Below are 21,947 nucleotides of genomic sequence, written 5' to 3' on the forward strand. Positions count from 1 at the left end.
TATACAACAAATAGGTGGAATTTGTATCGCATACAGTAGGAAAATACTTCGCACCCCTGAGCGCCGCACGTTTACTCGTATCCCCCCAGAGGTGGTGTCAGGGAGATCATTTGTAACCAACTTGCTGGGTGACCTCTGCTTGATTTTGGCCATGCATTAAACCCCACCTTTTGTTGTAGCGGGTGATCTTATCAGTGACCTAACAAGAGTAGGAACCAACAAGTCTTCTAGTATTGCGATTTTCTTGAGCCTTCTTTGGCATCTGGGGCTGGGGGGGGGGCTGGGGGCTCGAGCATTCTCCTGCTGGAAAATGACTCTTTCAACTTTTCCTTTTTCCCAGGCTTTCGGCTGCAGACTCCAGGTGTAAAATCCGAAGCTGAAAGTGGCATTTTTCCTCCCGCATTTTGGGCGGGCGGGCGGGCAGGAGGGGAGGTGGTCCAACTGCACAATGACAGATTATGCAAATCCTCCCGGGAGCATCTAATCAATCACGGCGGTGGGAGAGGAATGCGGCTCGTCTCCGAATTAGCGTCCTCGCGTGAAGCATCCCCCCTCGGTTCGAATGACATCAGAGCGGCTCCGAGTCCTTGAAAGTCTGGGGGTTGATTAGCGGGAGGAATTGGCCGCTTCTGCCAATCACCACCCTGCAAAGCCGCCTCGATGCTCCCGTAGATATGAGGGAGAGGGAGGCTGACTACAGCAAACGGGAGGCACGGCGGCAGCACCGGCAGTGGTAACGGGAGCAGCTGGTATTCGGGCGATTCAATAGTTCGCGCAGCCTTCTTGCCGTCGCCTGCCTCGCTCCCCGGTGTAATCCCCGCGGCCAAGGAGGAAGCTGCGTTTTTTAACGGCGTGCTGAACAGAGGTTTGAATCCTTCCAGCTGGCTGCTTGTTTGGAAAAGGACAGTCTGTGTATAAATGAGATGTGACTGTGCCGGTAGAGTTCAGTTACTGGGGCTGGAGCAAGAGGAGCCTTCCCGGGATGCCGCTCAGACAGCTGCTTTCAATTGAAAACTCTCCCTAGTTTACCTGGAGCCATGTGAAGAGATTTGAATAGCAGATGTCTCTTCCCTGCACCCTAGGAAGAGAAATCCTTCTCTAGGTAAGCTATTGTTCAGCTTCTGCGCCTATTGCTACGTTAACCTATACTTCTGGCTATATATTCGTACGACTATATAGACGGTGCCTGTACCCAGAGGCAGGAAAACAGTTCCTGGCCAGGTATAAATACCCACAGGGCGTGTGAAATGCTTTGCCTAGAACCTAATTATGTATAGTAAGTACTTCAGAAAGCTGCCTGGAGCCTGGCATTCAAAGGATTATTTGAAAGTTTGAGACAGTCTTTGCCATGTTTGCATGCAAGTGCCCTTGATGTAAACGGATGCGCGCCCTCCGAGGGGAAACAGTTGTCTGACTAAATATATGAAAGACCACAGAAGTTACAGCATGGGAAGTTATGTGAGGAAAAAAGGGGGATAAGGTTGCAATTCTTCTTTGGTCTACTCCATATACTTGGCTTTTATTTGCTACCACCTAGCCAAGTTAAGCAAAACTAGTGGATTAAAATGACAATGCAAAAGCTTTCCGTGGCTATAAAGTAAACAGGCACTATTTAAAGTAAGAGTAATTGTCCTGTGAGGAAGCCAAGACCTGCAGATCTGCTCTCTTCCAGCGGTTTGATATCCAAACATCACTCGGCAACATTTGGTTTTTTTAAAACAGTATGATCATTCGTAGCGGGGAGGCAAGGATTGTTTCAGGTAGAAAGAGGTAAACTGAAGAAATCAGTGTTTGCTCTTCAGACGACTACAGAGTCGGAGCACAGCAGCAGCCCGGTGTTTTTATCTCACAGCTGTCATACTGGCTCCAAGTCATTACTGCTGGGAATAAACACTCAAAGGAGAAATGTTTAGAGGTGAATAAGTCTCCTCCTATAAGCACTACACTAATGTAACCGCACATACATACAAACCCCACACTCATTAAGTCCTCTTTTCCCCAAGGAACGTACCATGTAATTTTTTACTAACTTCTGCAGCTCTTAATCACATTGATTGGACCCTCCCTCCCTGTGAATAAATGCTGCAGGATCTGGCCTACCCCGTGTAGCAGGTTATTCTGCCTTTTCTACCTAAATGTTACCAGAGCAAAAGATAAAACCAGAAATAAGTCATTTTTACCCCATTTCTTCAGTAGTTTTCAGTTATGATCCTACCACTATAGGATTTTCAGCTTGTGTAAGAATAGCAGAATCTCCTCGTTCGTAAAGTTTAAATAGTTGGCAATGTCGCCAGGTGCTTCACTGTCTTGCCCCACCGTGTCTGTATACTTTGATCAGGCACATTTTACCATCGGCCAAGCTGCACTGTGTGACTCGCTTTCTAAAATGCTGCTCTAAAGAAAGGGGGGGGGGGGGGAATGCCAAGTTGCATTTAACTAAGGAAATTCTTGGCTTCCAGTTTTCTTCTGAATCTTATCAATTCAAATAATATGATCTACTCAATTAGATTAGATGTTCCTAATGGCATTACTCTGTGCAGAAGTTTAAGATCGTGTATTAGGTTTTGTGTTATTTCCTGAGAACATGGCCGGGGTTTTTTTTTGATTCATAATAAATGCCTAATGTCTGAAAGCCTCAAATGAAAGCAGGAGTATCTTAATGTCCTGTTGACACCACTGTTTTCTGGGAGGCTGGAGAAATGCTCCTCTAACTTTCATTTTACTGGAGTAAATCAAATCCAAAGGGTTAGATTTAAGCACAGAGGAGGATGCTTGAGTGACTGATCACTTGCACTCACACACACACATATATGCCCTCACCTATACTTCCACTGCAGTCTGAACACCCTGTTAACTCACATTATAAAGTTCTGGAAGTCCTATTAAAACTTTATGGACGTTAAGAGGTTGTGATATCTGCTATATTGCTCTTTGTCATGGCACTGATTAAACTTAGCTGATGTGGCAGCATGCAGGGAATCGTAAGCTTTTCCAGAGTTCAACTATCATTCAGTATGAGTGGGAGAAAAATATGCTAATAGTAAAGATTTTCTTTTTTTTTTTTTTTAAGGCTTACAGTACAGGAATTCTCAGAGGTGTAATGAGATACTTTAAGGAAAACATGGCCACATATTGCAGACCCAGGGCAATACTGATCAAAGAAAATGCTGATGAGTTACTAGTAGTTGTGACTGAGTTTTCAGGTAGATAAACAAAAAATTACATTTAACTATATGCCACCAGGAAAAGTTTTGTTTCTCATTTTATTGTTCTACAAGCAGTAAGGGAAAGAATATCATGACTTCTTACAAAAAAAAAAAAAAAAAAAGACCATTTCTGTTCCAAATCTTTCTGATTTAGCCCACAATCAATTTTGATTTGACTGCCTCTATCACCATAGGGCTGGCTGAGCTTCAGCTGCATGTATACACTGATGTTTGCTTCCATCAAGTGTTTGCTTTGCAAAGCTTTCATAATGCCTCTGTTTCTTAGGTGCATCAAGAAACTGCTTTCCATACCTGCAAAATGGGCTTTTCTTAACAAAGCAAACCCTGGGCTAAGAGCAGCAAAGCATTTCAAGCTGGGGCCTGGGTGGCTCAAGGAAAGGATAGTTTGGAATTGTGCAGAAAGCTGCAATTTCCCCAGCCTGTGGAATCATTTCAGGAACAGGGTACTGAGCTTAAAACGAGCCAAGGGCTCTCCACACTTTCCAAGGTGAGGGGAGCCTGGGTCTGAAACCATTTGCAAGGATTAAGGAGTACAGTGTAAGGTGGCAGTTTAGCAGATCCCTTATTCTCAGGCCTGGGATGCAGCTGAGGACCATTAAAGCAGGCTGAGGGGCTGGACTATGGGAGAAGGAGGGTCTCAGTGCTGGAAATCGCTTGGAGCATTAAGTTAAAAGTGTCGTATCTCATATTTTGAGAAAGGCTGAAGAATGCTCATATCACAGCAACAAGTCTGCTTCTCCCATTGAGATGTTAAAGCTATGCCCCTCAAGAAGTGTAAGCCACCTAGAAGAGTGCTGGATACAAACACAGAATTTATTTTCCATCTATGTCAACATTTAAATTAGAAAAATTGTTTGAGCCATTAAAAAAAAAAAAAGAAAGAAATCAGGTGCTGGAAGAAAATGAAAACCATGCACATCAATCCAAAACATTTATTACAATGACTGTCAGTAATAATTACAATGAAATCACAGATTCTTCTGAAATTAACAGTTGCTATAGAAAACTAATACTATTTTATATAAATAGTAATGCCACCAGAATCACATGGCAACAGCACAACAGTGTAGAAACCATGTCAGTGTTTGATGAAGAAAACACATTGGCACATTGGCAGAAGTGATGTATTGTGATGAGATGATTTAAACACAATTCTGAAAGGAGCAGAGAAGTATTTAAACCTGTTTCCTCCCCTCTGGCTACAGGAAGGGTCACAACCGCTTTCCCCAAGTGTGGGCAAGTGGAGCAAACTAATCCTCCCTCCTCTGCTGCAAGGATGGGGTTTGCAGAGCCAAAGCAAATACAGAAGTACAAGCCGGGGCAGGGTGGGCTTCTTTCATGAGAAAAGAAGCAAAAAGCAAGGAGTTCCCTCTTCTTCCTTGGAAGCTGATGAAATAAGAATTGTACTCGTCCTACTTAGCCTGGCCAAGGGAAAACCTGCTGAATCTCTGGTTTGCTTTTCATGACCTAGGGACGTCTTGGTCTTCCCTGCTTCAGCATGTCACCTGGAGGCTACCATGCAAGTTCCTGTTCTTCCCCAAAACTTGCCAAGACAAGGTATTCCATAGCACAGCCCCAAAACAGACAGCATAATGCAGACAGCAATTTAAAATCTGTACACGTATAGCTGCTGATGCATTTGTCCCAGACCATGGTACAGCTAAACTTAGAGAGTGCGTGCTTTTGCACCCAAGGCTGCTGTTGCAGAATTTCGGCTAGGACAATCTTCCAAGTTCAGAGTTAGTCCGTACGTGGCGATGGGACGAGAGGAGCATCTGCCATCCTGTCACGGCCCACAAAAGCACCGAGAAACACATGCCCAGCTAATGCTCAGGGCTGATGCATCTACAGCTATAGAGTTTTACTAATGGCCGGGTTTTAATCTCCCATACGTATATATCATTATCAGACACACAGCAGACAGAATAATGTGAACAGGCTCTTCCCTGAGCAGAACTGTGCACGAAACTTATCCTCCTGAAGGACTATCCACAGCTACTTATTTCAACCCGCACTCTGCCAGGCTTCCACTGAAAGGATTGCACTTAGCTTTTAGTGTATAAATAAGTGTTCTGATAAATAATTAATTAGTAGCTGCTGGCCATAAAAGAAGCGACTGTTTGGAAAGTTAAAACAGTCTGTCATGAAATATGCACCCACCTCTATGTTCTAGTTTCAGGGAACATTTTATCCCACATCCTTTCCTTTTGCATGGGACCATATTTTGCAACGAGAAGGCCAGAGCTCAAGTTCCAGGGCCACAGGGTATTCTTTGAATTTATTCTTTGGCACTGGGATATTTATCACCCCCTAAACCACCGGAGGGGAGGGCAGGTGGTCAGTGAGTCAGAGAGAAATTTTTGGAATGAGAGGAAGGCGCAGCAGCATTTAGGCTTCTGGGTAAGATACAGAAAGTACACTTACTGGTCGCTTCCGATTTTAAAGTTCTCATAGGTTTGGTGTTTTGTTTTTTTTATTTAAACAAAAGCAGGGCCATCTCCCTTGATACTTTTGGCAGACTACATGCACTCTACCTACCTAAATAGCTGGTACAATGGACTAGGCCATTTTTATTCATTACTAGTCAGTAAACTCTATTTGTTGTGCCATTTTAAATGATTTTGCTATTCTGCCCTCCTACGATTGCACTGTTAAGGGTGGAACCATGCATGCACACATCGTGTGCAATCCTTTCCTGCACAGGGCACTTTACAAGCCAGTAACTACTGTTAGCAACTGAGGTTTGTTTTGAATTGATAGAGTGACCATTCCTCCTTCTCAAGGTCTATCTCATTAGTAACTGAAAAGCAGTGATTCTGGAACTACATCTTCTAACACAACATCAACTGAATCTTGTCTCCCCATACCTTATTATTTCCAAATTACCTGCAGGAGCACATGTTACTATAATTTGTACCTGAAAAAAAAAATCATAATTAAAGATCAAGAGACCTCTGTGGTACATACTGTCCACACGACAAGCGGAGCGAGCAGTGCATGCCTCAAAACACTTGACACTCTCAGACTCCCATAAGACTAACTCTGCATCAGATTTGGAGCAAGCTCCACGTGCCAGCATGAATCAGCAGCAGTCATTCTGCATCTTCAGATTTTTTAACTAAAAGTACCTCCGAAAAGGTTTTCTCCTCCATGGAAAATATTTACATTCAGGCAGAAAATTAAATATCTATGAATGCACTGTCTAAAACAGACCTTTATGGATTACAACGTATCATTGTGTCAACTAATGAGACATCATTTTGTTGGCTTGTAAGCCCTTTCCATAAACCAGAAAGCCAGGCTGGATTTCCTCTTCCAAGATGCATTCTGGAGATGTATATTAGAAAACCTAGCACAGTTGTGCCCCCAGTACACAAGAGAGAACAGGAGTGTAAAGAAATGTAACTAATTCCAGCCAGGTGCAGGGGTAGTATGTTCAGAAAGATTTTGACAACAAGTTGGTTTTTTGTTATTCCACCCCCCATTTCCAAAAATAAGTTAATGCCTCAGTAGTTCAATAAGCGGAGATTTTTCACGAAAGCAACAGGTTAATCAAAGCCTCGCTTTTCTATCACATAGCTCTAATGGTATTAGTTCCAGTTCCTGTCTCTGAGCTTACCGTGACTCAGCAAAAAAAATCCCTTGAATTCCCAAGTAGAACCCTTATCCTACTAGTGGCATTTCTAAATTGTACTTTATCTAGACAAAACAAAGAATAGATCTTCTGAAAGGAAACATTTGTTTATATTTTGAACCAAAAGGAAAACAGTACCTACAGGTCACAGATGACACACCAGAAATCTCAAAAGAGATCTTGCACTTGACTGACAAAGTGGCTTTTCTCAGAGAAACCCCATAAAACAGTGGCAGAAATAAACAGAAAGAAATTTAACCAGGGTATGAAGAATAAGAAGGAAAAGGAAGCAAGCACTGCAAATACATTTGACTGCACATGAAAGTATGAATTTTGCACTGGCTTTCTTAAATGCACTGTTTGCAGTATCCATGCTACATACATTTGAACTGAACATGAATCGTCTTAGAACATTTTACAGCTAATGCCCATGTAAAGGTAGAAAAGGGTATTATTTCCACAACGCAGACAGGAAAACTGAAGTACTGAAAAAAATCAGTGGCCTCCAGAGGTCAATACATGATGTTGGTGGCAGAAAGAGACAGAACTCAAAGTTTCGGCTCCCTGCCTTATCCTCTCACCACTAGGCATTTTTCCTCTTGATAGGCAAACAATACCCATCCAATCATTTCAAGATAAAAAGAAGTTGAATTTGTATTAATATCTTCCATAAAACTTCGTTGGACTATCTTGTCTGCTTGGCAGTTTCCGAAATACTTAAATACATTCAAGTGAGATATCATCTCTTGGGTATTGTAGTATTTTTAGGACATGATGAAGTTTCTCCGTCTAGATTAGTTTTACTGACAACATGTGCAGCCATAGCTGGTTGCCACAAAAAGCTAATCTTTCCAGTTTTAAAGAACTGGTAATAAGACCCAGAATTTTCTGAAGGACTGCCTGGAACCTGGTCTAGGTCTAAGACTCTAACTTATGCAATTTAAATATAGATGAAAAAGACAGGAGAAAGATTCTAAACTTAACTTCCTGCCCCCAAACTGTCACATAATAAAGCAGTGATAAATGCAAGTATTTCATGAGCAAGGTGGAAGCTACTGAATTTTCCTCTAGAACAATGTCAACTGGAAGTCCAAGAAGAACACACACACAGAGAGGCATATGGAAGGTCACCATGTCTTCATTCACTTTGTTCACCTTACTTCACTTGAAAGCCTCTACATGCCATTAGCACTATTTGCTGGCTAAGACCTGCCAGGTTGTCACCAGTGCTGATGGTTTAGATGATGCTCTAGCCCACACACCTACTCTGATCAGAGGTTGCTGGGACCAAACTCATTCACTGTGTATTCTACCCATTTTTCTACCAAATCCTCTCAATAACAACAAAACCTTTCAGCCAACGAGGATGAGGATGGGGACAGAGGACTCCAGTAGAATTTACTTAAAGAATAAATATAGGGAAGCTGTTATAATGAGAGCTAATGTACCCAGAGCTTGGAAACAGTCTCTGGCTGGCTGCAACCTGGCTTGAGTAAACTCAGAATAAACCTCTGTTTAAATTTCATGTGGCAAATGTGCTGTTATAAGGATTTAGGTACAAAATCTTTGTTATCTGGATTTAAATAGACTTCCTTTGCAGTAGTAATAGATCATGACTATGTGACGGCAGTAGTCTCTCTGAAATAAGTTAGTGGCCTCCTTTTAAGTCCTAGCGCAGATGTGACCGCATCAGACTTTCTCACAACTAGTCCCTGTGACAAGATACAGACACCACAAAACATGTTATTCAGTGAAATATCTTGTAATTGATATAAGGGTGGAGACATTTTAATTATCTTGTATGGTGGCTAACATTTTTAGGTCCCTTAAAAGCAATAGGAAAACAGAAAGTGTGGGAAACTGTTAGCTACTACAAAAAAAAAAAAAAAAGTATAAAGACCAAAGAGTTTAGCTTCTAATAAGCTATTCCAGAGCCTGTGACTATGTCTTGTAGGCAAAGGGCCTTTTCATTAAAAAGAGAGCTTATACACTTTTTTTGTGTGAGAAATCTCCAAAAAGTAAAGTTTCAATAGCTATCCAGCAAATCTGTAATCCTTGGTAAATTTTCAAAACAGATAAAGAAAATCTGCAGTTATTTAGATGCTAATAGAACTATAAAAAGATCTAATTTTTTTTTATGCCTTAGCTTTCATATATCATCAAACAAGATGTACAGAGTTCGACTATTGCGTTGATTGACTTTAAGGAGTTATAGTTAGGCAGCCATTATATTGCACAAATGTTGTCTCTCAACTGAATTCACAACACAAATCATTCTATTGAAACCGGATAGCTAATTGACAGCCTTATAAAAGTAGAAAACAGTACCGGAATAGATGGACTGTAATAAAACATCTGATACAGCATCTCACAAAAGTTTTATTTGAAAAGTTAAATGAATTCAAATTGGCTTCCATTGAAGCATTAAACTATGAATTGAAAAGTGATGAAGAGCCATTAACCAAGTGAGATCAGAAGATTTGTTGCATCAAGTCAGGAGGAATGTTTTGCAGGCTGCCTCAGGAAAACATGTGAAGCCTGCTTTTATTCACCAGCCTCATACAAAAGGGGCAATCATAAGATGTTCATTACACCTGCACTCTCCATTAATCCCACTGGGAAAGCAAAGCATCAGCCCTAAGGACTCGATCCTGTAGGTCACGCACAACTTTGTGCTGTGGCATCTCTGCTCTGTTTTCAGCCATAACTTTCTGCATTGACATTTTGGCTCTGTCATCACGGCTTAAGCAATAAGCTTCTGACGCTCAGATCATCTCTGAAAACCTTCTTTTCATCCTTGGTAGTTCAGTCACTTTTCTACAGATGTCATGGTGGTTGTAAAGACACAGACCTGTTGAAGGGCATTACGCAAGAACAAGTGGCTATTGCTTCCAGCTCAGCCACGGGTCTACCAAATGGCCTAGAAAAAATCAGGCCTGGACCCAAGAGTAATGCCATTTAGCTTTTTTGAATTTTTGGTGAGTTACTGGTAAAAAGCGATAGATCTTAGTACCACCACTCAGGCAAGATGGACACGTTTATTGGAAACAGCATTGAGAAGATACTTTTTTGTTTTAAATTTATTTTAAGTCTGGCCACAAAACTAAGATGTTTTGTCTGATGACATCAAAATGTTATGTGTATTTTGGTATATTTTGATAAAGTGACGTATTTTGATATCACTGCGCAAGATTTTTGCCACATATGGAGCTGCACAAAAGGTTAATGTGGTCATTAACACCTACCCATTGCGATGGTGACTAGAGCCACTCTGTCAAGAAACAAGAAATATATATATAGGTTCTGTCTTCGTCCATGGCCCTCCTAAGACTATACTTAAATTATCACTGATTTCTAGGAGCTTCTACATGTGACACTCAAGAAAAATAAGCAGTCAGTGATTTCTGAGGAAATATTACAACTACTTATATTCAAAAATGCTGACATGATAGAGACTAATCAGTTGTGACAATTGGAAGAAATGTCACTGAAACATCACAGATGGGACATTTATGTGCATTTCTGGGTGGTCCAAATGACCGTGGGACTGTTAGAGATTAACTCTTTTTTCTTCTGACCCATTGAAGCTGAACATCAGGCAACATTCACCAGAAGTGTGGTCTGGTTAAGTCTTAGAAGAAATTTCTACTTCGAGTTCAGCAATGTGAAGTCTTGCATATGTGCTGGAGAATCAAAGGAGGCAACACTTCCATGAGGGAGGATTTGCAGAAAGAGCAATACCTTCCTTATAGACTCATTAGTTCGCATTTGTAAAAGCATCCCACTGATTCATGTAGAATATCGTGGGGGAGGGGTCTCATTAGCAGAGGTTATAATTACCTGCCTAAAAGCATCAATAAGAAAAAAAAAACCACTTGGTGAGTCAGCAACTTCAGATCACATGAATTAATGAGAACAAAATATGTCTGCTTACATGCTGTTACGACGGCACATCTATTGTACGTGTTCAAGAAAGTGGGACTTGTGGCGAGTCGACAGTGGCTATTTGCATAACTTCAGAAGCGTTTAAGGAATAAAAATTGCTACAAGGCTTTCTCTAATCGCAATTCCCCTACTCAGTCAAAAGGCAGGTAAAACACTGACAATAAAGAAAACCACTCTGTTAATATACTTCAAATCACACTTGACAATACTAACCATTATAAAAACAGATCAACTTTGGTGGTCCTGGAGCGAGACAAACTGTTAGCTTTGCACAAATCTGTCTGCAGCAATCAGATGTTATCAGTTTATTAAGAGCAAAGAGTTTACAGACTTCCTAGGTACCTTTACACCATGTTTCCCAACTATCTTATATACATAGTAAGAGGTGGGGGGCGGGAGGGGGGGGTGCATATGTGAACACATGTCTGAGAATATGTACGCATGTAAAACCTATCTCCAAATATGCCTTTTGCCACCTTTCCACCAGGGAGCCTTTTTTTTTCTTCAAAGCTCCAAGTTCTGAAATCATCTGGAAAAGTTTAAAGCCAAAGAGATTGAAGTAAAAAGAGTCAAATAGCTAGCTTCCAAGTATTGTTGCATTCACAAGATTGTGCCAGCTTTCATTGAGTGCACGAGTTGAGGTATTTCGAACACTTTGCTTTATATTCGTTGATTATCGACTTCAACTTCTGCATCATTTAGCTTTCTGGAATCACACAAGATTATATGGGCATTATAGACTGATCAAATTGCTGAAAATACTGAAAAATTGGTGTTTTAACTTACAGATGATTATGCATTGAAAACAAACGAAAGAGGTGAAAGTGCTGAGCAGCCTCTCCGCTCAAATTATAAGAGAGAGTTAGAACAAAGTTAGAAGACCTGCGACAGCTTTTACCAGCTGAGAAGCTGTCCTTATCCTAGGTAAAAGAGTTTTCTAAAACTTTTTGGTAAGCTATGAGCAGCTGGCATCAACATCCCTCATGAACAAAGCCACATTTATAAAAACAAAACACATTGCAACTCTGTTAAGCTTGAAAAAGGCAAAAGTTACTGTCAAGAAGCACTTAAGTTTCCTGAGCTCAGTAAAAAAAGTCTCTTGGAAACTTTTCTGAGAAAAAGAGCTGTTTTTCCCTCTACAGTGAATAGAAACCCTGAACTTTTGCTAATGGTCAACAGGAGTCATTTTTCACTCAAATCAGGTTGCTTGTTTCTGTATTGAATGAGCAGTCATATGTAAGAAGTAGCAAGTAGGTATCGTGGATCATTGTGCTGCTAATAAATGGCAGGAGTCATACAAGCTTAGAAAGGAAGGAGAAGAGGAAAGGGTTCACATTAATTTTTTAGCCTAAAGGGAAGTTTCATATATAGAAAATAAAGACTGTCTGATTTCTGATTTATGCTGGAATAAGATGAGAGGAAACCTCTGGCCTGCCTCCAGATGAATTACCCGTACTATTCCACACAACCTTGGACTCCGGTGCAGACAGGAGACTAGAAACAACTGTATTGCCGTGATACGAGCGTCCTGCTCATCTCCTCATCAATGTGCTCTTAACCTGCTGCAGATGTGAAGTCTATTAGCTCAATCCGTAGGCTGGATAAACACAACTGCTTGCTTAACATCAATGCCTCCGCTTTCCATAATGCTGAACTAGATCACGGATCCTCAGCCTACTTACAAGGAGACGTAAGGAAAGGACAAGAGCTTACAACAGCCCCTGAGGCCGTGCTCCCCTGCCCTTTGGTCAGCCCACGTACTCACCACTAACCTCTTGCCAAAGCCAAACTGCTCGCTCATCATCTCTTTCTCCTGGTAGATAACAGAAGACAGCGACTCTCGCTCTTAATGTAGTTTTCCCTATTTACTCAGGCAATAACTTCATTATTTCAGCTCTCCCTCGTTAGCAATTAACAGCTACCTTCCCATTATGTAACTGCCTGCTGCAACATCTGTATTCCCCCCACTGATTAGTTACACCTAATTTGGTCAAGATGCTTGGTAAATCACCAAGCCTTGTGAGAAGGTCTGCACGTAGGAACTGGACCATGAGAGGATCAGCTTTAATTCCTGATGCAATGTTAACACATGGTATTAATAAGAGGCTGTTTCTCTTCAGTATTGTGCTATTGTTTTTAAATAGTTGAGTCCTAATCTCCCAATCAATCATCTTCAAAATCAGTATGCTTTAATCATCAATCAAATGCATTTTTATGGGGAAGCAAGAAGTATTATTTAGCAAGGAGGCAGCAATTTTTAAGCCTCTGTTTTTCTTTGGCTGCCTGAATTAAAGAAAAATTACAGTTCCTGCAGACAGCTATGGCATCACAACAGTTATATTGCAGAGTACTGCTCTATCTGGGGAAAGGCCCCATGTGTGGGAAGTCAGCTGAACGTGAGATTGAGGATCTACTGAAGGACTAACTCTGGATGAACGTAATCTTGATTCCTTGATCAAATGTACCCAGCTTTCGGCTTTACCCCTAAAGAGTCAATGAATAGTGACCAGTGACCACAGGAACACAGGACCTCAAAGACTGGTTTCTGAAATGAAACTACATTAGTAATGCTAATTATGAAATACGGCCTATTTCCGTGTTTTTCAAATTAATATAGCACAGAAAGACTCCAAAGATATTTGAATTTCTGAGCGAATATAAAGCTGTTGAACTTTAAGGGGGAGAGTTTCAAAGGCACAAACGGCACTTAACTTCCAATTATGCCTTGGAAAATGTCCCACTAATGGCTAATATAGCTGATTTATTTTCATGAACTTTAATTACTTCACACTATTTTTTTTTTTTACTGAACAGTATAATCAGTTCAACAGAGCGGTTCAAACACAATGCGCAAACTAAGAAGATCAGCTCCAATGCCAGGTTTCCACATGCAAGTTTAAATTCCTTATCAATTCTAATATTTAGACATCTAGATAAGTGTGAATACTTGCAGTTGTTATAACATCTGCATACAAAAGATATACTAGTTTACATTAAATCTGATTACTAATATTTTAACTGGAAAAGGTTTTACCAATGTTATTTGGATCAAATAACTTGGGATGAAAACCATGCTTTTGTTTTGGCTAGCGTAAAGTCAGGGGCTTCTCATATTTTAGTAATACATGCAATAGTAGCAGCAAAGGTCTGGCTCGTGAGGTGTATTATTTTGACAGCTTGCAGTACCACTGCCTGGGACATCCAGCGGGACAGAACAGTGAGGAAAAAATGTGCAATTTTAGGTAGCATGCTGTTCCCTTGTGCTCCAGGTGTAGGCTGAGCTATTTGGTAAGCACTCAGTGTGATTTAGTGGCAGGTTTCTTAGAGCAGAAGTCCTGTTTTTCAATTATTTTAACACCTAAGAGTCTTAATTAGGGTGTTTCACCCACCTTGGGGATTTCTGAGACCCTTCTGGAAGAGCCTGCCTGCAGGCAGGGCTGTCTGCTCTCTGAGTGGAGGTGAGAGCAGGTGCTGCCTGCCAAAAAGCAAGAAAATATTGCCCTCTAGTGCTGAAAGCAAGCAGAGGATGCAGAGCCCAAGGGGGGGGGGTTAATTATTGTTTCCAAGATACCTGCCTATCTCACGCTAACAAAACCAAGGCTCGTTGCAATGAGTTGTTTTGTAGGCAGATTACCCACCCAGCGAGGCTGCCCTTCCCACGGAGAGCAATTCTCCGGAGCTGATAAACCCTCAGAGTCAGGCTGAGTGACTCATCAACGTCACCAAAACTGGAAGGCGGCCTGGCGGAGGATGCTTCGCTTGATCCAGTTTTATCTTTTGATAAAATCTTAATTGGAGGTTTAATAAGAAGCGAGATCCCAGCAAGCAGACAGAACTGCAGAAGAAGGGAAGCACCAAAGGGGGGCAAATACTCTGACAATTACCAGGTTGATTTTAATTTCCTAGTGATAGCTGTGATTTCTTTTTTTATTTCTTCTCTTATAAGACATTACTAAATACAGAACGCTTTTCTCATTTCTGTTCACTTCTGTCTGTGGATAAACTACCCACCTTGCTCACCTTTTGGCCAACTGCTGTGTGACACACAGCAGGGTCACTGATGGAGTAGCCCACAATACAGGGGTACAAAATCTCCTAGCAAGCTTCCAACTGAGAAAAGTAAAGCACATAAAAATCTGAACCCGGCAAAGTCACAAATGGCCTCAGAAACAACTCCCTCTCTCTAAACTGAGAGCAGCAACAAGCGTCTCACAAGCAAGTAGACCTATTAATTCACAATTACTTCAGCATTCTGTTCATTGCCTGATAAGCTCCCCTAAGCAGTAGAGTAATCTAATACTAGAATAGTGGTATACAAGGCATTTGAAACAAAATTAAAACTTTTCACTTGCGTTTTTATGATCCTGAACTGACAAAATCAAGAGGTTCCTTAGAACTGTATACCAGAGTCATAAAATATACTAGACAAATTTCTTCAATACATTTCTTACAAGCATTTTCCAGTTTTAGGTGAAAAGCTTAAGATGAATGAAGGGTTTTCAGAATTAAACTCAAAAGTGTAATTTGAGCTAATGGAGGAGGACACATCAACTGACAAGTATCTTCCTGGAAAGAGTGTTTCTTCCTTGCAGTTCAAAAATCATCCGTTGTTTAGTCTCATATTGTTCCAATAGGTAAACAATATAAATAATTCAGAAATATATTAATTCCTATTTAAATCCATAGAGCACCATGGGCTATTTATTCAGTTAGTTTTAGCTGCCTCCGAGCCACAGGGTTTAGTGTTATCTATGGTAATTTTTCATGGATTTAGGTAGAACTACCCGGAATTGCACAAGGGCTTCAGAGCTGGCCAGGCAGTCGGATTTAAGCACGTAGCACTCCTGCCATACAGCGCAGCAGGGGCAGACCAAAGCCCCAGTCCTTTAGCTGGAGGCATCATGACCCTCAGGCCCACCTGCGTGCCCACCCAGCAACTCCCTTGTGCTCCTTTTCATGCTCCGTACCACCTCCCTTTCATCCCGGATGGAGGCAGAGGCATGCACGGCTGCACTCCGCAGTTTTAGTAGCGTACTCCTTCGCTTGGAAACTCCATGCACAACCTTTATCATTCCAGACAGTCCTTAAACAGACTGTAAAGTACTGATCACTCCAGGTCCAGAATGGAAACTGGAAAGGAAAGTCCTACAAATCTTTCCTCAAAGTCCTCTCATGCCTTTCACTTTGGTTTCACAGTCCAGCACAGAATTTGTTACCCCTTTCAAAATAGTTATGGAGTTTGAGTTTGACATGGAACATGGCCCGATATTTAACAAACATTTACTTGGTCCTAATTTTGTCCCGCAATCTTCAGTCATCCCCATTTGCAATAGCAATGAATCATTTTAGATAAGAAATGTCCATAACTGAAGAGATACACGTGCTCAAAAAGTTATGTTTAGACTTTATTTTTATACCCAAAGAATATGGGAGAGCTGTTTAACACGGCTTATCTTCATCCATCAAGAAAGCAAGTGACAGTGAGTGCTCCTTGAACTGTTCTTAAACTTCCCTCAACTCAAATTACCAGTATCAATCACTGTCTTTATTAACATGTGTTTTTCATTGCTTTATGGATTTTATTTACTCTTCTTTTACTTCTCGTTGCAGATAATGTTAAGAGTCCTCTTCATTGACTATTGGCAGCTGCTGCATTCTGAGAAAGCCTCTTTCAATTTAGCTTTCCGAATCCTTTGACTTCCCGCTCCAACAGCTTTATAACCTCCCCGACAGCTTCATAAATGCACTGCAATGGTCACATGAACGTCTTGGGAGAGGAATCGGCACCTCTGCTTCTCCTCATTCCGATGGCATTTTAGGAAAGAACACCAAAAAAGCAGCAAGTCCAACAGAAGTTGAAAGTCCTGCGAAAGATGAATCTAATCGTGAAGCTCCGCAGAAGTTTCAGAACGCTGGTCATTCTCCTCGCGACCTTCTGCTTGGCAAGTATTGTCATTTCTGCCTATTACCTTTACACCGGCTACAAGCAAGAAATGGCCCTCGTGGAAAGCACCGGAGAAGCTGAGTGTGAAGACCTCAAGCTTCTACCATACAGGTCCGTGGAGCTGAAAACGGCTAAGCCAATTGATCCATCTAAAACTGATCCCACCGTCCTCCTGTTTGTGGAAAGCCAGTACTCCCAGCTGGGGCAAGACATCATAGCCATCCTCGAGTCCAGCAGATTTCAGTACCACATGGTCATTGCACCAGCTAAGGGGGATATCCCCCCCCTCACAGACAACGGAAGAGGAAAATACACCATTATTATATATGAGAATATTTTAAAGTATGTATCCATGGACTCATGGAATAGAGAGCTTCTGGAAAAATACTGTGTGGAATACAGTGTTAGCATAATTGGTTTTCATAAAGCCAATGAGAACAGCTCCCCAAGTACAAAACTGAAAGGACTGCCATTACACCTTTACAATAATGTAGCCCTCAAAGACTGTGTGGTCAACCCTCAGTCTCCCCTGCTGCACATCACCAAAGCACCGAGGGTTGAGAAAGGTCCACTGCCTGGCGAAGACTGGACGGTTTTCCAGTTTAACCATTCCACCTATCAACCCGTGCTTTTAACCGAACTGCAGACCTCCAGACTGCCCCCCGCGGCATTGCCAAAGGCTGCTTTGTATGCCACCGTCATCCAAGACTTGGGCCTTCACGACGGGATTCAGAGAGTCCTTTTTGGAAACAACCTGACCTTCTGGTTGCACAAACTGATCTTTATTGATGCCATCTCTTTCCTGTCGGGGAAGAAGCTCACGCTGTCCTTGGATAGGTACATTCTGGTTGACATAGATGACATCTTCGTTGGGAAGGAGGGAACAAGGATGAACGTCAACGATGTGAAGGTAAGACAAGAATTGGGGGATACCATCCCAGATAGATGTATGTGCAAATGGGTATTTAAAGAGAGACAAAGCTTGAAAAAGCTTTCCTAGTAAAGGCTGCAAGTGCACAAGCATAGCTAGCAGATATAGAAACCATAACCTGAGATTACTTTAAAAGTCTGTTTACCCACACACATCCAGAAATGCATTCTCGTATGTGTATGTATGTTGATACATAGGCATGGCCTCATACGGTAATGCATAAAGTGAACATACTGGCTGCCTCTTGCTTATATAGGTTCTGTTCAAGGGCTTCACCCAGAGCACCTGGGTAACAAAGGAGACTTTTTATACCACTCATAATGGAGATCTTTCTTTAAACTAAATAAAAGGATCTCTGTGTCTGGAACAAGTTTGCTGCTGAGATATCTGAATTTTTAGATAACACCACACGTTTTACACTGGATTACTTTGGTTTTCCCTGTGCACATACAGACATACACATGTACGTATGTGACATATATCTATATAATACCATTTATAGGCATTTTCTGTATTCTTTCACTATTTCTGAAAAGTAGACAGAACAAGAGAAGATGGGTGCCTTTTTAAATCTCACAAAACTATCACTATATTTAAAAAGGGCAGAAAAAGCAAAAGGGAAAAAAACCTGAAAAAATTATAGTCACATTTTGATTTACAAGAATTAGCAGGATAATTTTCATTAGCAGACTAGCAGATAATAATTTCAAGTTACCAGTGACACGATAGAAGCATAGCCTACACTTCAGCAAATGGCATAACCATCTGATATGGTGAAAAGCCCACAGACTATTCTTTGGGGGCTCTTTTAAACTTCTTTTCATAGTCTGTAGTATCCAGGGACACCATTAGATTTGTTCAGAGTAATTTTCAAAGATGTGTGAAACTTGGAAAGAATAGACAGAACTCAACAGCATGACAGTTATTTCCTTGCAATTTTCCACATGTGGGAATCATCAAATTCAGAGATTAATTGAAGTTCCTAAGCATGCAACATCACATTCTCAAGCCTTTATTCTAGCAGGTTTTTTCCTGTAAATAGCCCAATACTTTCATGAGCAATAAGCAAGCCTTTTGGTTTTAAATGCAGATTTCTATTTTGTTTCTAAATTCTTACTTCCATTTCTACAAATCTGCATTCATCTGCCTCCTCATCCAGATCATTAAAAGAGGTATCAAAATACCCAGCAAAAGCAGTAGTCTCATATACAATGAAAACAATTTTGCACATCAGAACAGTTTGGGTAATTCTATTAGCCAAACCAGGCATATGAATGCTCATCAGGGCTGATTTCTAGCACCAGGCACTCCAAGTGCCTAGGGTCTTGAGATCTGAGCACTGTGCACAAGCTCAGCGATCAAGAGCTCTCTCTCCGGAAATATATGGTAAAATGCTCTGAGAAGGGGCTTGTATGTAAGAGGAAATTAACTGAAAAGGCAATTGTGGAACAAGTTTTGCAGCAATAGCTTTCCGCCTGCACATTTTTGAGAGCGTCTTTTTCTGATGTGGTTTGCTCCACTAAGGAAGTCTATTATTCTACGTTGGTTAAAAAGCCCCTATTACTATAAGAAGAGTGTCCACACAGAGTCACTTGGAAATTCAAATCATACTGTTTGACTGGAATAATCTCACTAGGCAGAAAAAAAACCAAGTCACCTCCTTTATTATCCAGCAGTTGACAACATTACTATGCAAACCTTTCCACCTGTGCTTGGCAGAGCAGCCATGCTTCATTGCTCATTATAGGAGACACGGCAGAAAACTCCAGATCCAGGGGCTTGAGTAGGACCTGGATAGCAGAACTGTAGCTGTTAAAGGCGTTCAGCATCACTTTTATATGCTGCACACATTTACCCATCCGAAAAGAGAGCAGTCCATGCTGCTGAATATCTTGAAAATAACACGAGAAAGCATCTTCTAGGATTCAGACATGGGGTTTTTAAATTATTTTTTTAAAGGCATGTGTGGTGAGTCTCCTTTTCATGGATTATGTTTGAGTCAAGGTATGAAGGGAAGCTTTCATTCTTCCCACATTTCTCCAGTGCTAAATTAGCAGCCCACTTCCATCGCAAAACCACCAATAGGGACACTCACGGGATAAATCCCCTCTTCACCTCAAACAAGAAATCACGCCACAAACACTGACCACAAGGAGAAATCTTTTGCAGGCACAGGCTCAGAACCAAGCTTCCCATCAAGCGCTCTTTTGGGGACAATAAAAAGTTTATCTGCCTTTTAGATGATGTTCACACGTAAATCCACTCTGCAACTCGATCATCCATTGATATTCTGTCCTTAACATTGTGGGTTTCATTTCAAATCAGTTACCCAGTACAGGTTTGTTCCTCGGGGTATTTCAGAAACACTTGCTACACAAATCAGTCCATTCGCATAGACTGGACATTCCCAGAATACATTAACATTCAAAACAGGATGCTTGCTAATGAACATAACACCGAAATCAGAGTGTACTTTGGTTAGTTTACAGTAAAGGATGATTGCAGCCAGTTAGAGAACGATCTCCCAAGTCGCTTGGGGAAGGGAGCAATTAAGAACCAGCGGACCTACCTTCACCCCTTAAGGCAGAGCAGCTTCTTTGCTTGAAAGGCAAAAATAGCAAAGGGAGACGATATTTAAGAGGCTGATATTTAAGTGATGTCAAAGTATTGCCATGCATTTTTAAGCAGCGGCTGTGGCCAGCTGCTCAGAGAGGGCTGCCTTTTCACGGCAGGTGAGAGGCTGTTTCTGACACGTGGAGGCACCATGAGATTTAGGGGCAGGTTGTGCTTGTCCTGTAAGAGTACGATAAGGGTGGAAGTGTGAATGGCTCTGATAGCTAGAGGGATTAGCACAGGCTCTGTATGTTGTTCGACAAAAACTTGCAGAATTTGGGCCATCTCCTTTCATTCCCGAACTGCATATTACAGGTATATTTAGCACCAAAAAACACACAACCCCTCCCCCCTCAAAAAAAAACAAATAAAAAAAAAAACCCACAGTCCACATTTATATTGTCATGCACCCACGCACCTCAAAACTCATTCCATCTTGTCCCCTGCAATGCAAGTTTAAAACATCAGCATCACCAATATAAAAGAAAATATTTATTTATACAGTGCTTTCAAAACCAAAACAAGAGAAACGTATAAAGCAGTGCTTGTAATTAAACAATTTCTCATCACAGTACAATCCACTGCACTATGCCACTTCACTACTTGTCCAATTCCTTCAGTTCTTAGCCTTTCTTGCTGCAAACAGCGTAGGTTCACTTCGCAGAGTTATACAGACTCTCCGTTAGGCTCTCCGAAGGTGCCACGCACACCCACGTCCCTTGGGAATACTTTCATACGCAGCAGATTCCCAGGTGCACGCAAGAAAACTGCAAATGAACAGTTATCCACCTCCTAAAGCGTATGAAAAATACAACCAAGTAACATCACTCTGTTCAACCTCTTAGGCATTTCCTTCCAGTGACCAAACATATAACTGCCAACCCAAAGGACACATGACTAGAAATGAGTCTTCTGATAACAGTATTTGTATGTAACAATAAAAAGACAAGTAAGACTGTTCCTGTGTAATTATCAGACGTTTTTATCCCCCCACAAAGCCATTTCTCGATTAGGTGCTTCAGGGATATATATAGTTGTTTAAAGGGGGGCATCAGCTAGAGAAACAGAGATTAGAGAAGAGTGTTATTATGGGCTCTGTTTACCACAAAAGATCTCCTAGTGCCTTGTATTATAGAAGTTGTACAAGGTCATATCTGGCTAAGTAATTAAACAGGAACTCAGCAGAGCCACAGAAAGCTATTTTCCCAAGCTTTGCAGAGATCTATCTTGAGCATAGCAAGCCTCTGCAAATGAATTTCTCCCCTTCCCTCCTGCCAATATATTATCTCACTGCTTGATTTTTAGAAGACAAAAGACTCAAGAATTCATCAGTTAATTTGCAGAATTACTAAATTCATGTACTGGCAAATTATATTGGTTTCTAGCCACACAACAAGTCCAGGATCACTGGCATCAGTGATTTAGCAAAAAAAACCCTAGAAACATCTGGTTATGCTGTGTCTGGGATTGCCATACATAAAGAATACAAAACTTCTACCTTTAAAGTTGCTTTTTAACTGAGCACAAACAGAGCTGCATTACCCAAACAGGTAGTAAGAACTTGTTAAAGTCTTTGGGTTTTTTTGCTATAGCATGAACTACTACAATGTTTACTCCAGGAAGATCTCAGTGCAGCAACCAGCACCTTTCACA

At 41.2% G+C, this 21,947-nt stretch overlaps 1 protein-coding gene across 2 annotated transcripts in view; it reads left to right on the plus strand.

Moving 5' to 3' along the window:
- The first annotated feature begins 325 nt into the window (after window positions 1-325).
- Window positions 326-21,947, plus strand: part of NDST4 (N-deacetylase and N-sulfotransferase 4) — a 107,729-nt gene continuing 86,107 nt past the window's right edge. For both annotated transcript variants that reach the window (XM_069805074.1, XM_069805150.1), the window contains exons 1-2: window positions 326-1,102; window positions 16,417-17,660. In XM_069805074.1, coding sequence (XP_069661175.1) covers window positions 16,680-17,660 — 981 coding nt within the window. In that variant the 5' untranslated portion in view covers window positions 326-1,102; window positions 16,417-16,679. The remainder of the gene's footprint in view (window positions 1,103-16,416; window positions 17,661-21,947) is intronic.

The sequence above is a fragment of the Haliaeetus albicilla genome, chromosome 1 (assembly GCF_947461875.1).
Source record: "Haliaeetus albicilla chromosome 1, bHalAlb1.1, whole genome shotgun sequence".
Lineage (NCBI taxonomy): Eukaryota > Metazoa > Chordata > Aves > Accipitriformes > Accipitridae > Haliaeetus > Haliaeetus albicilla.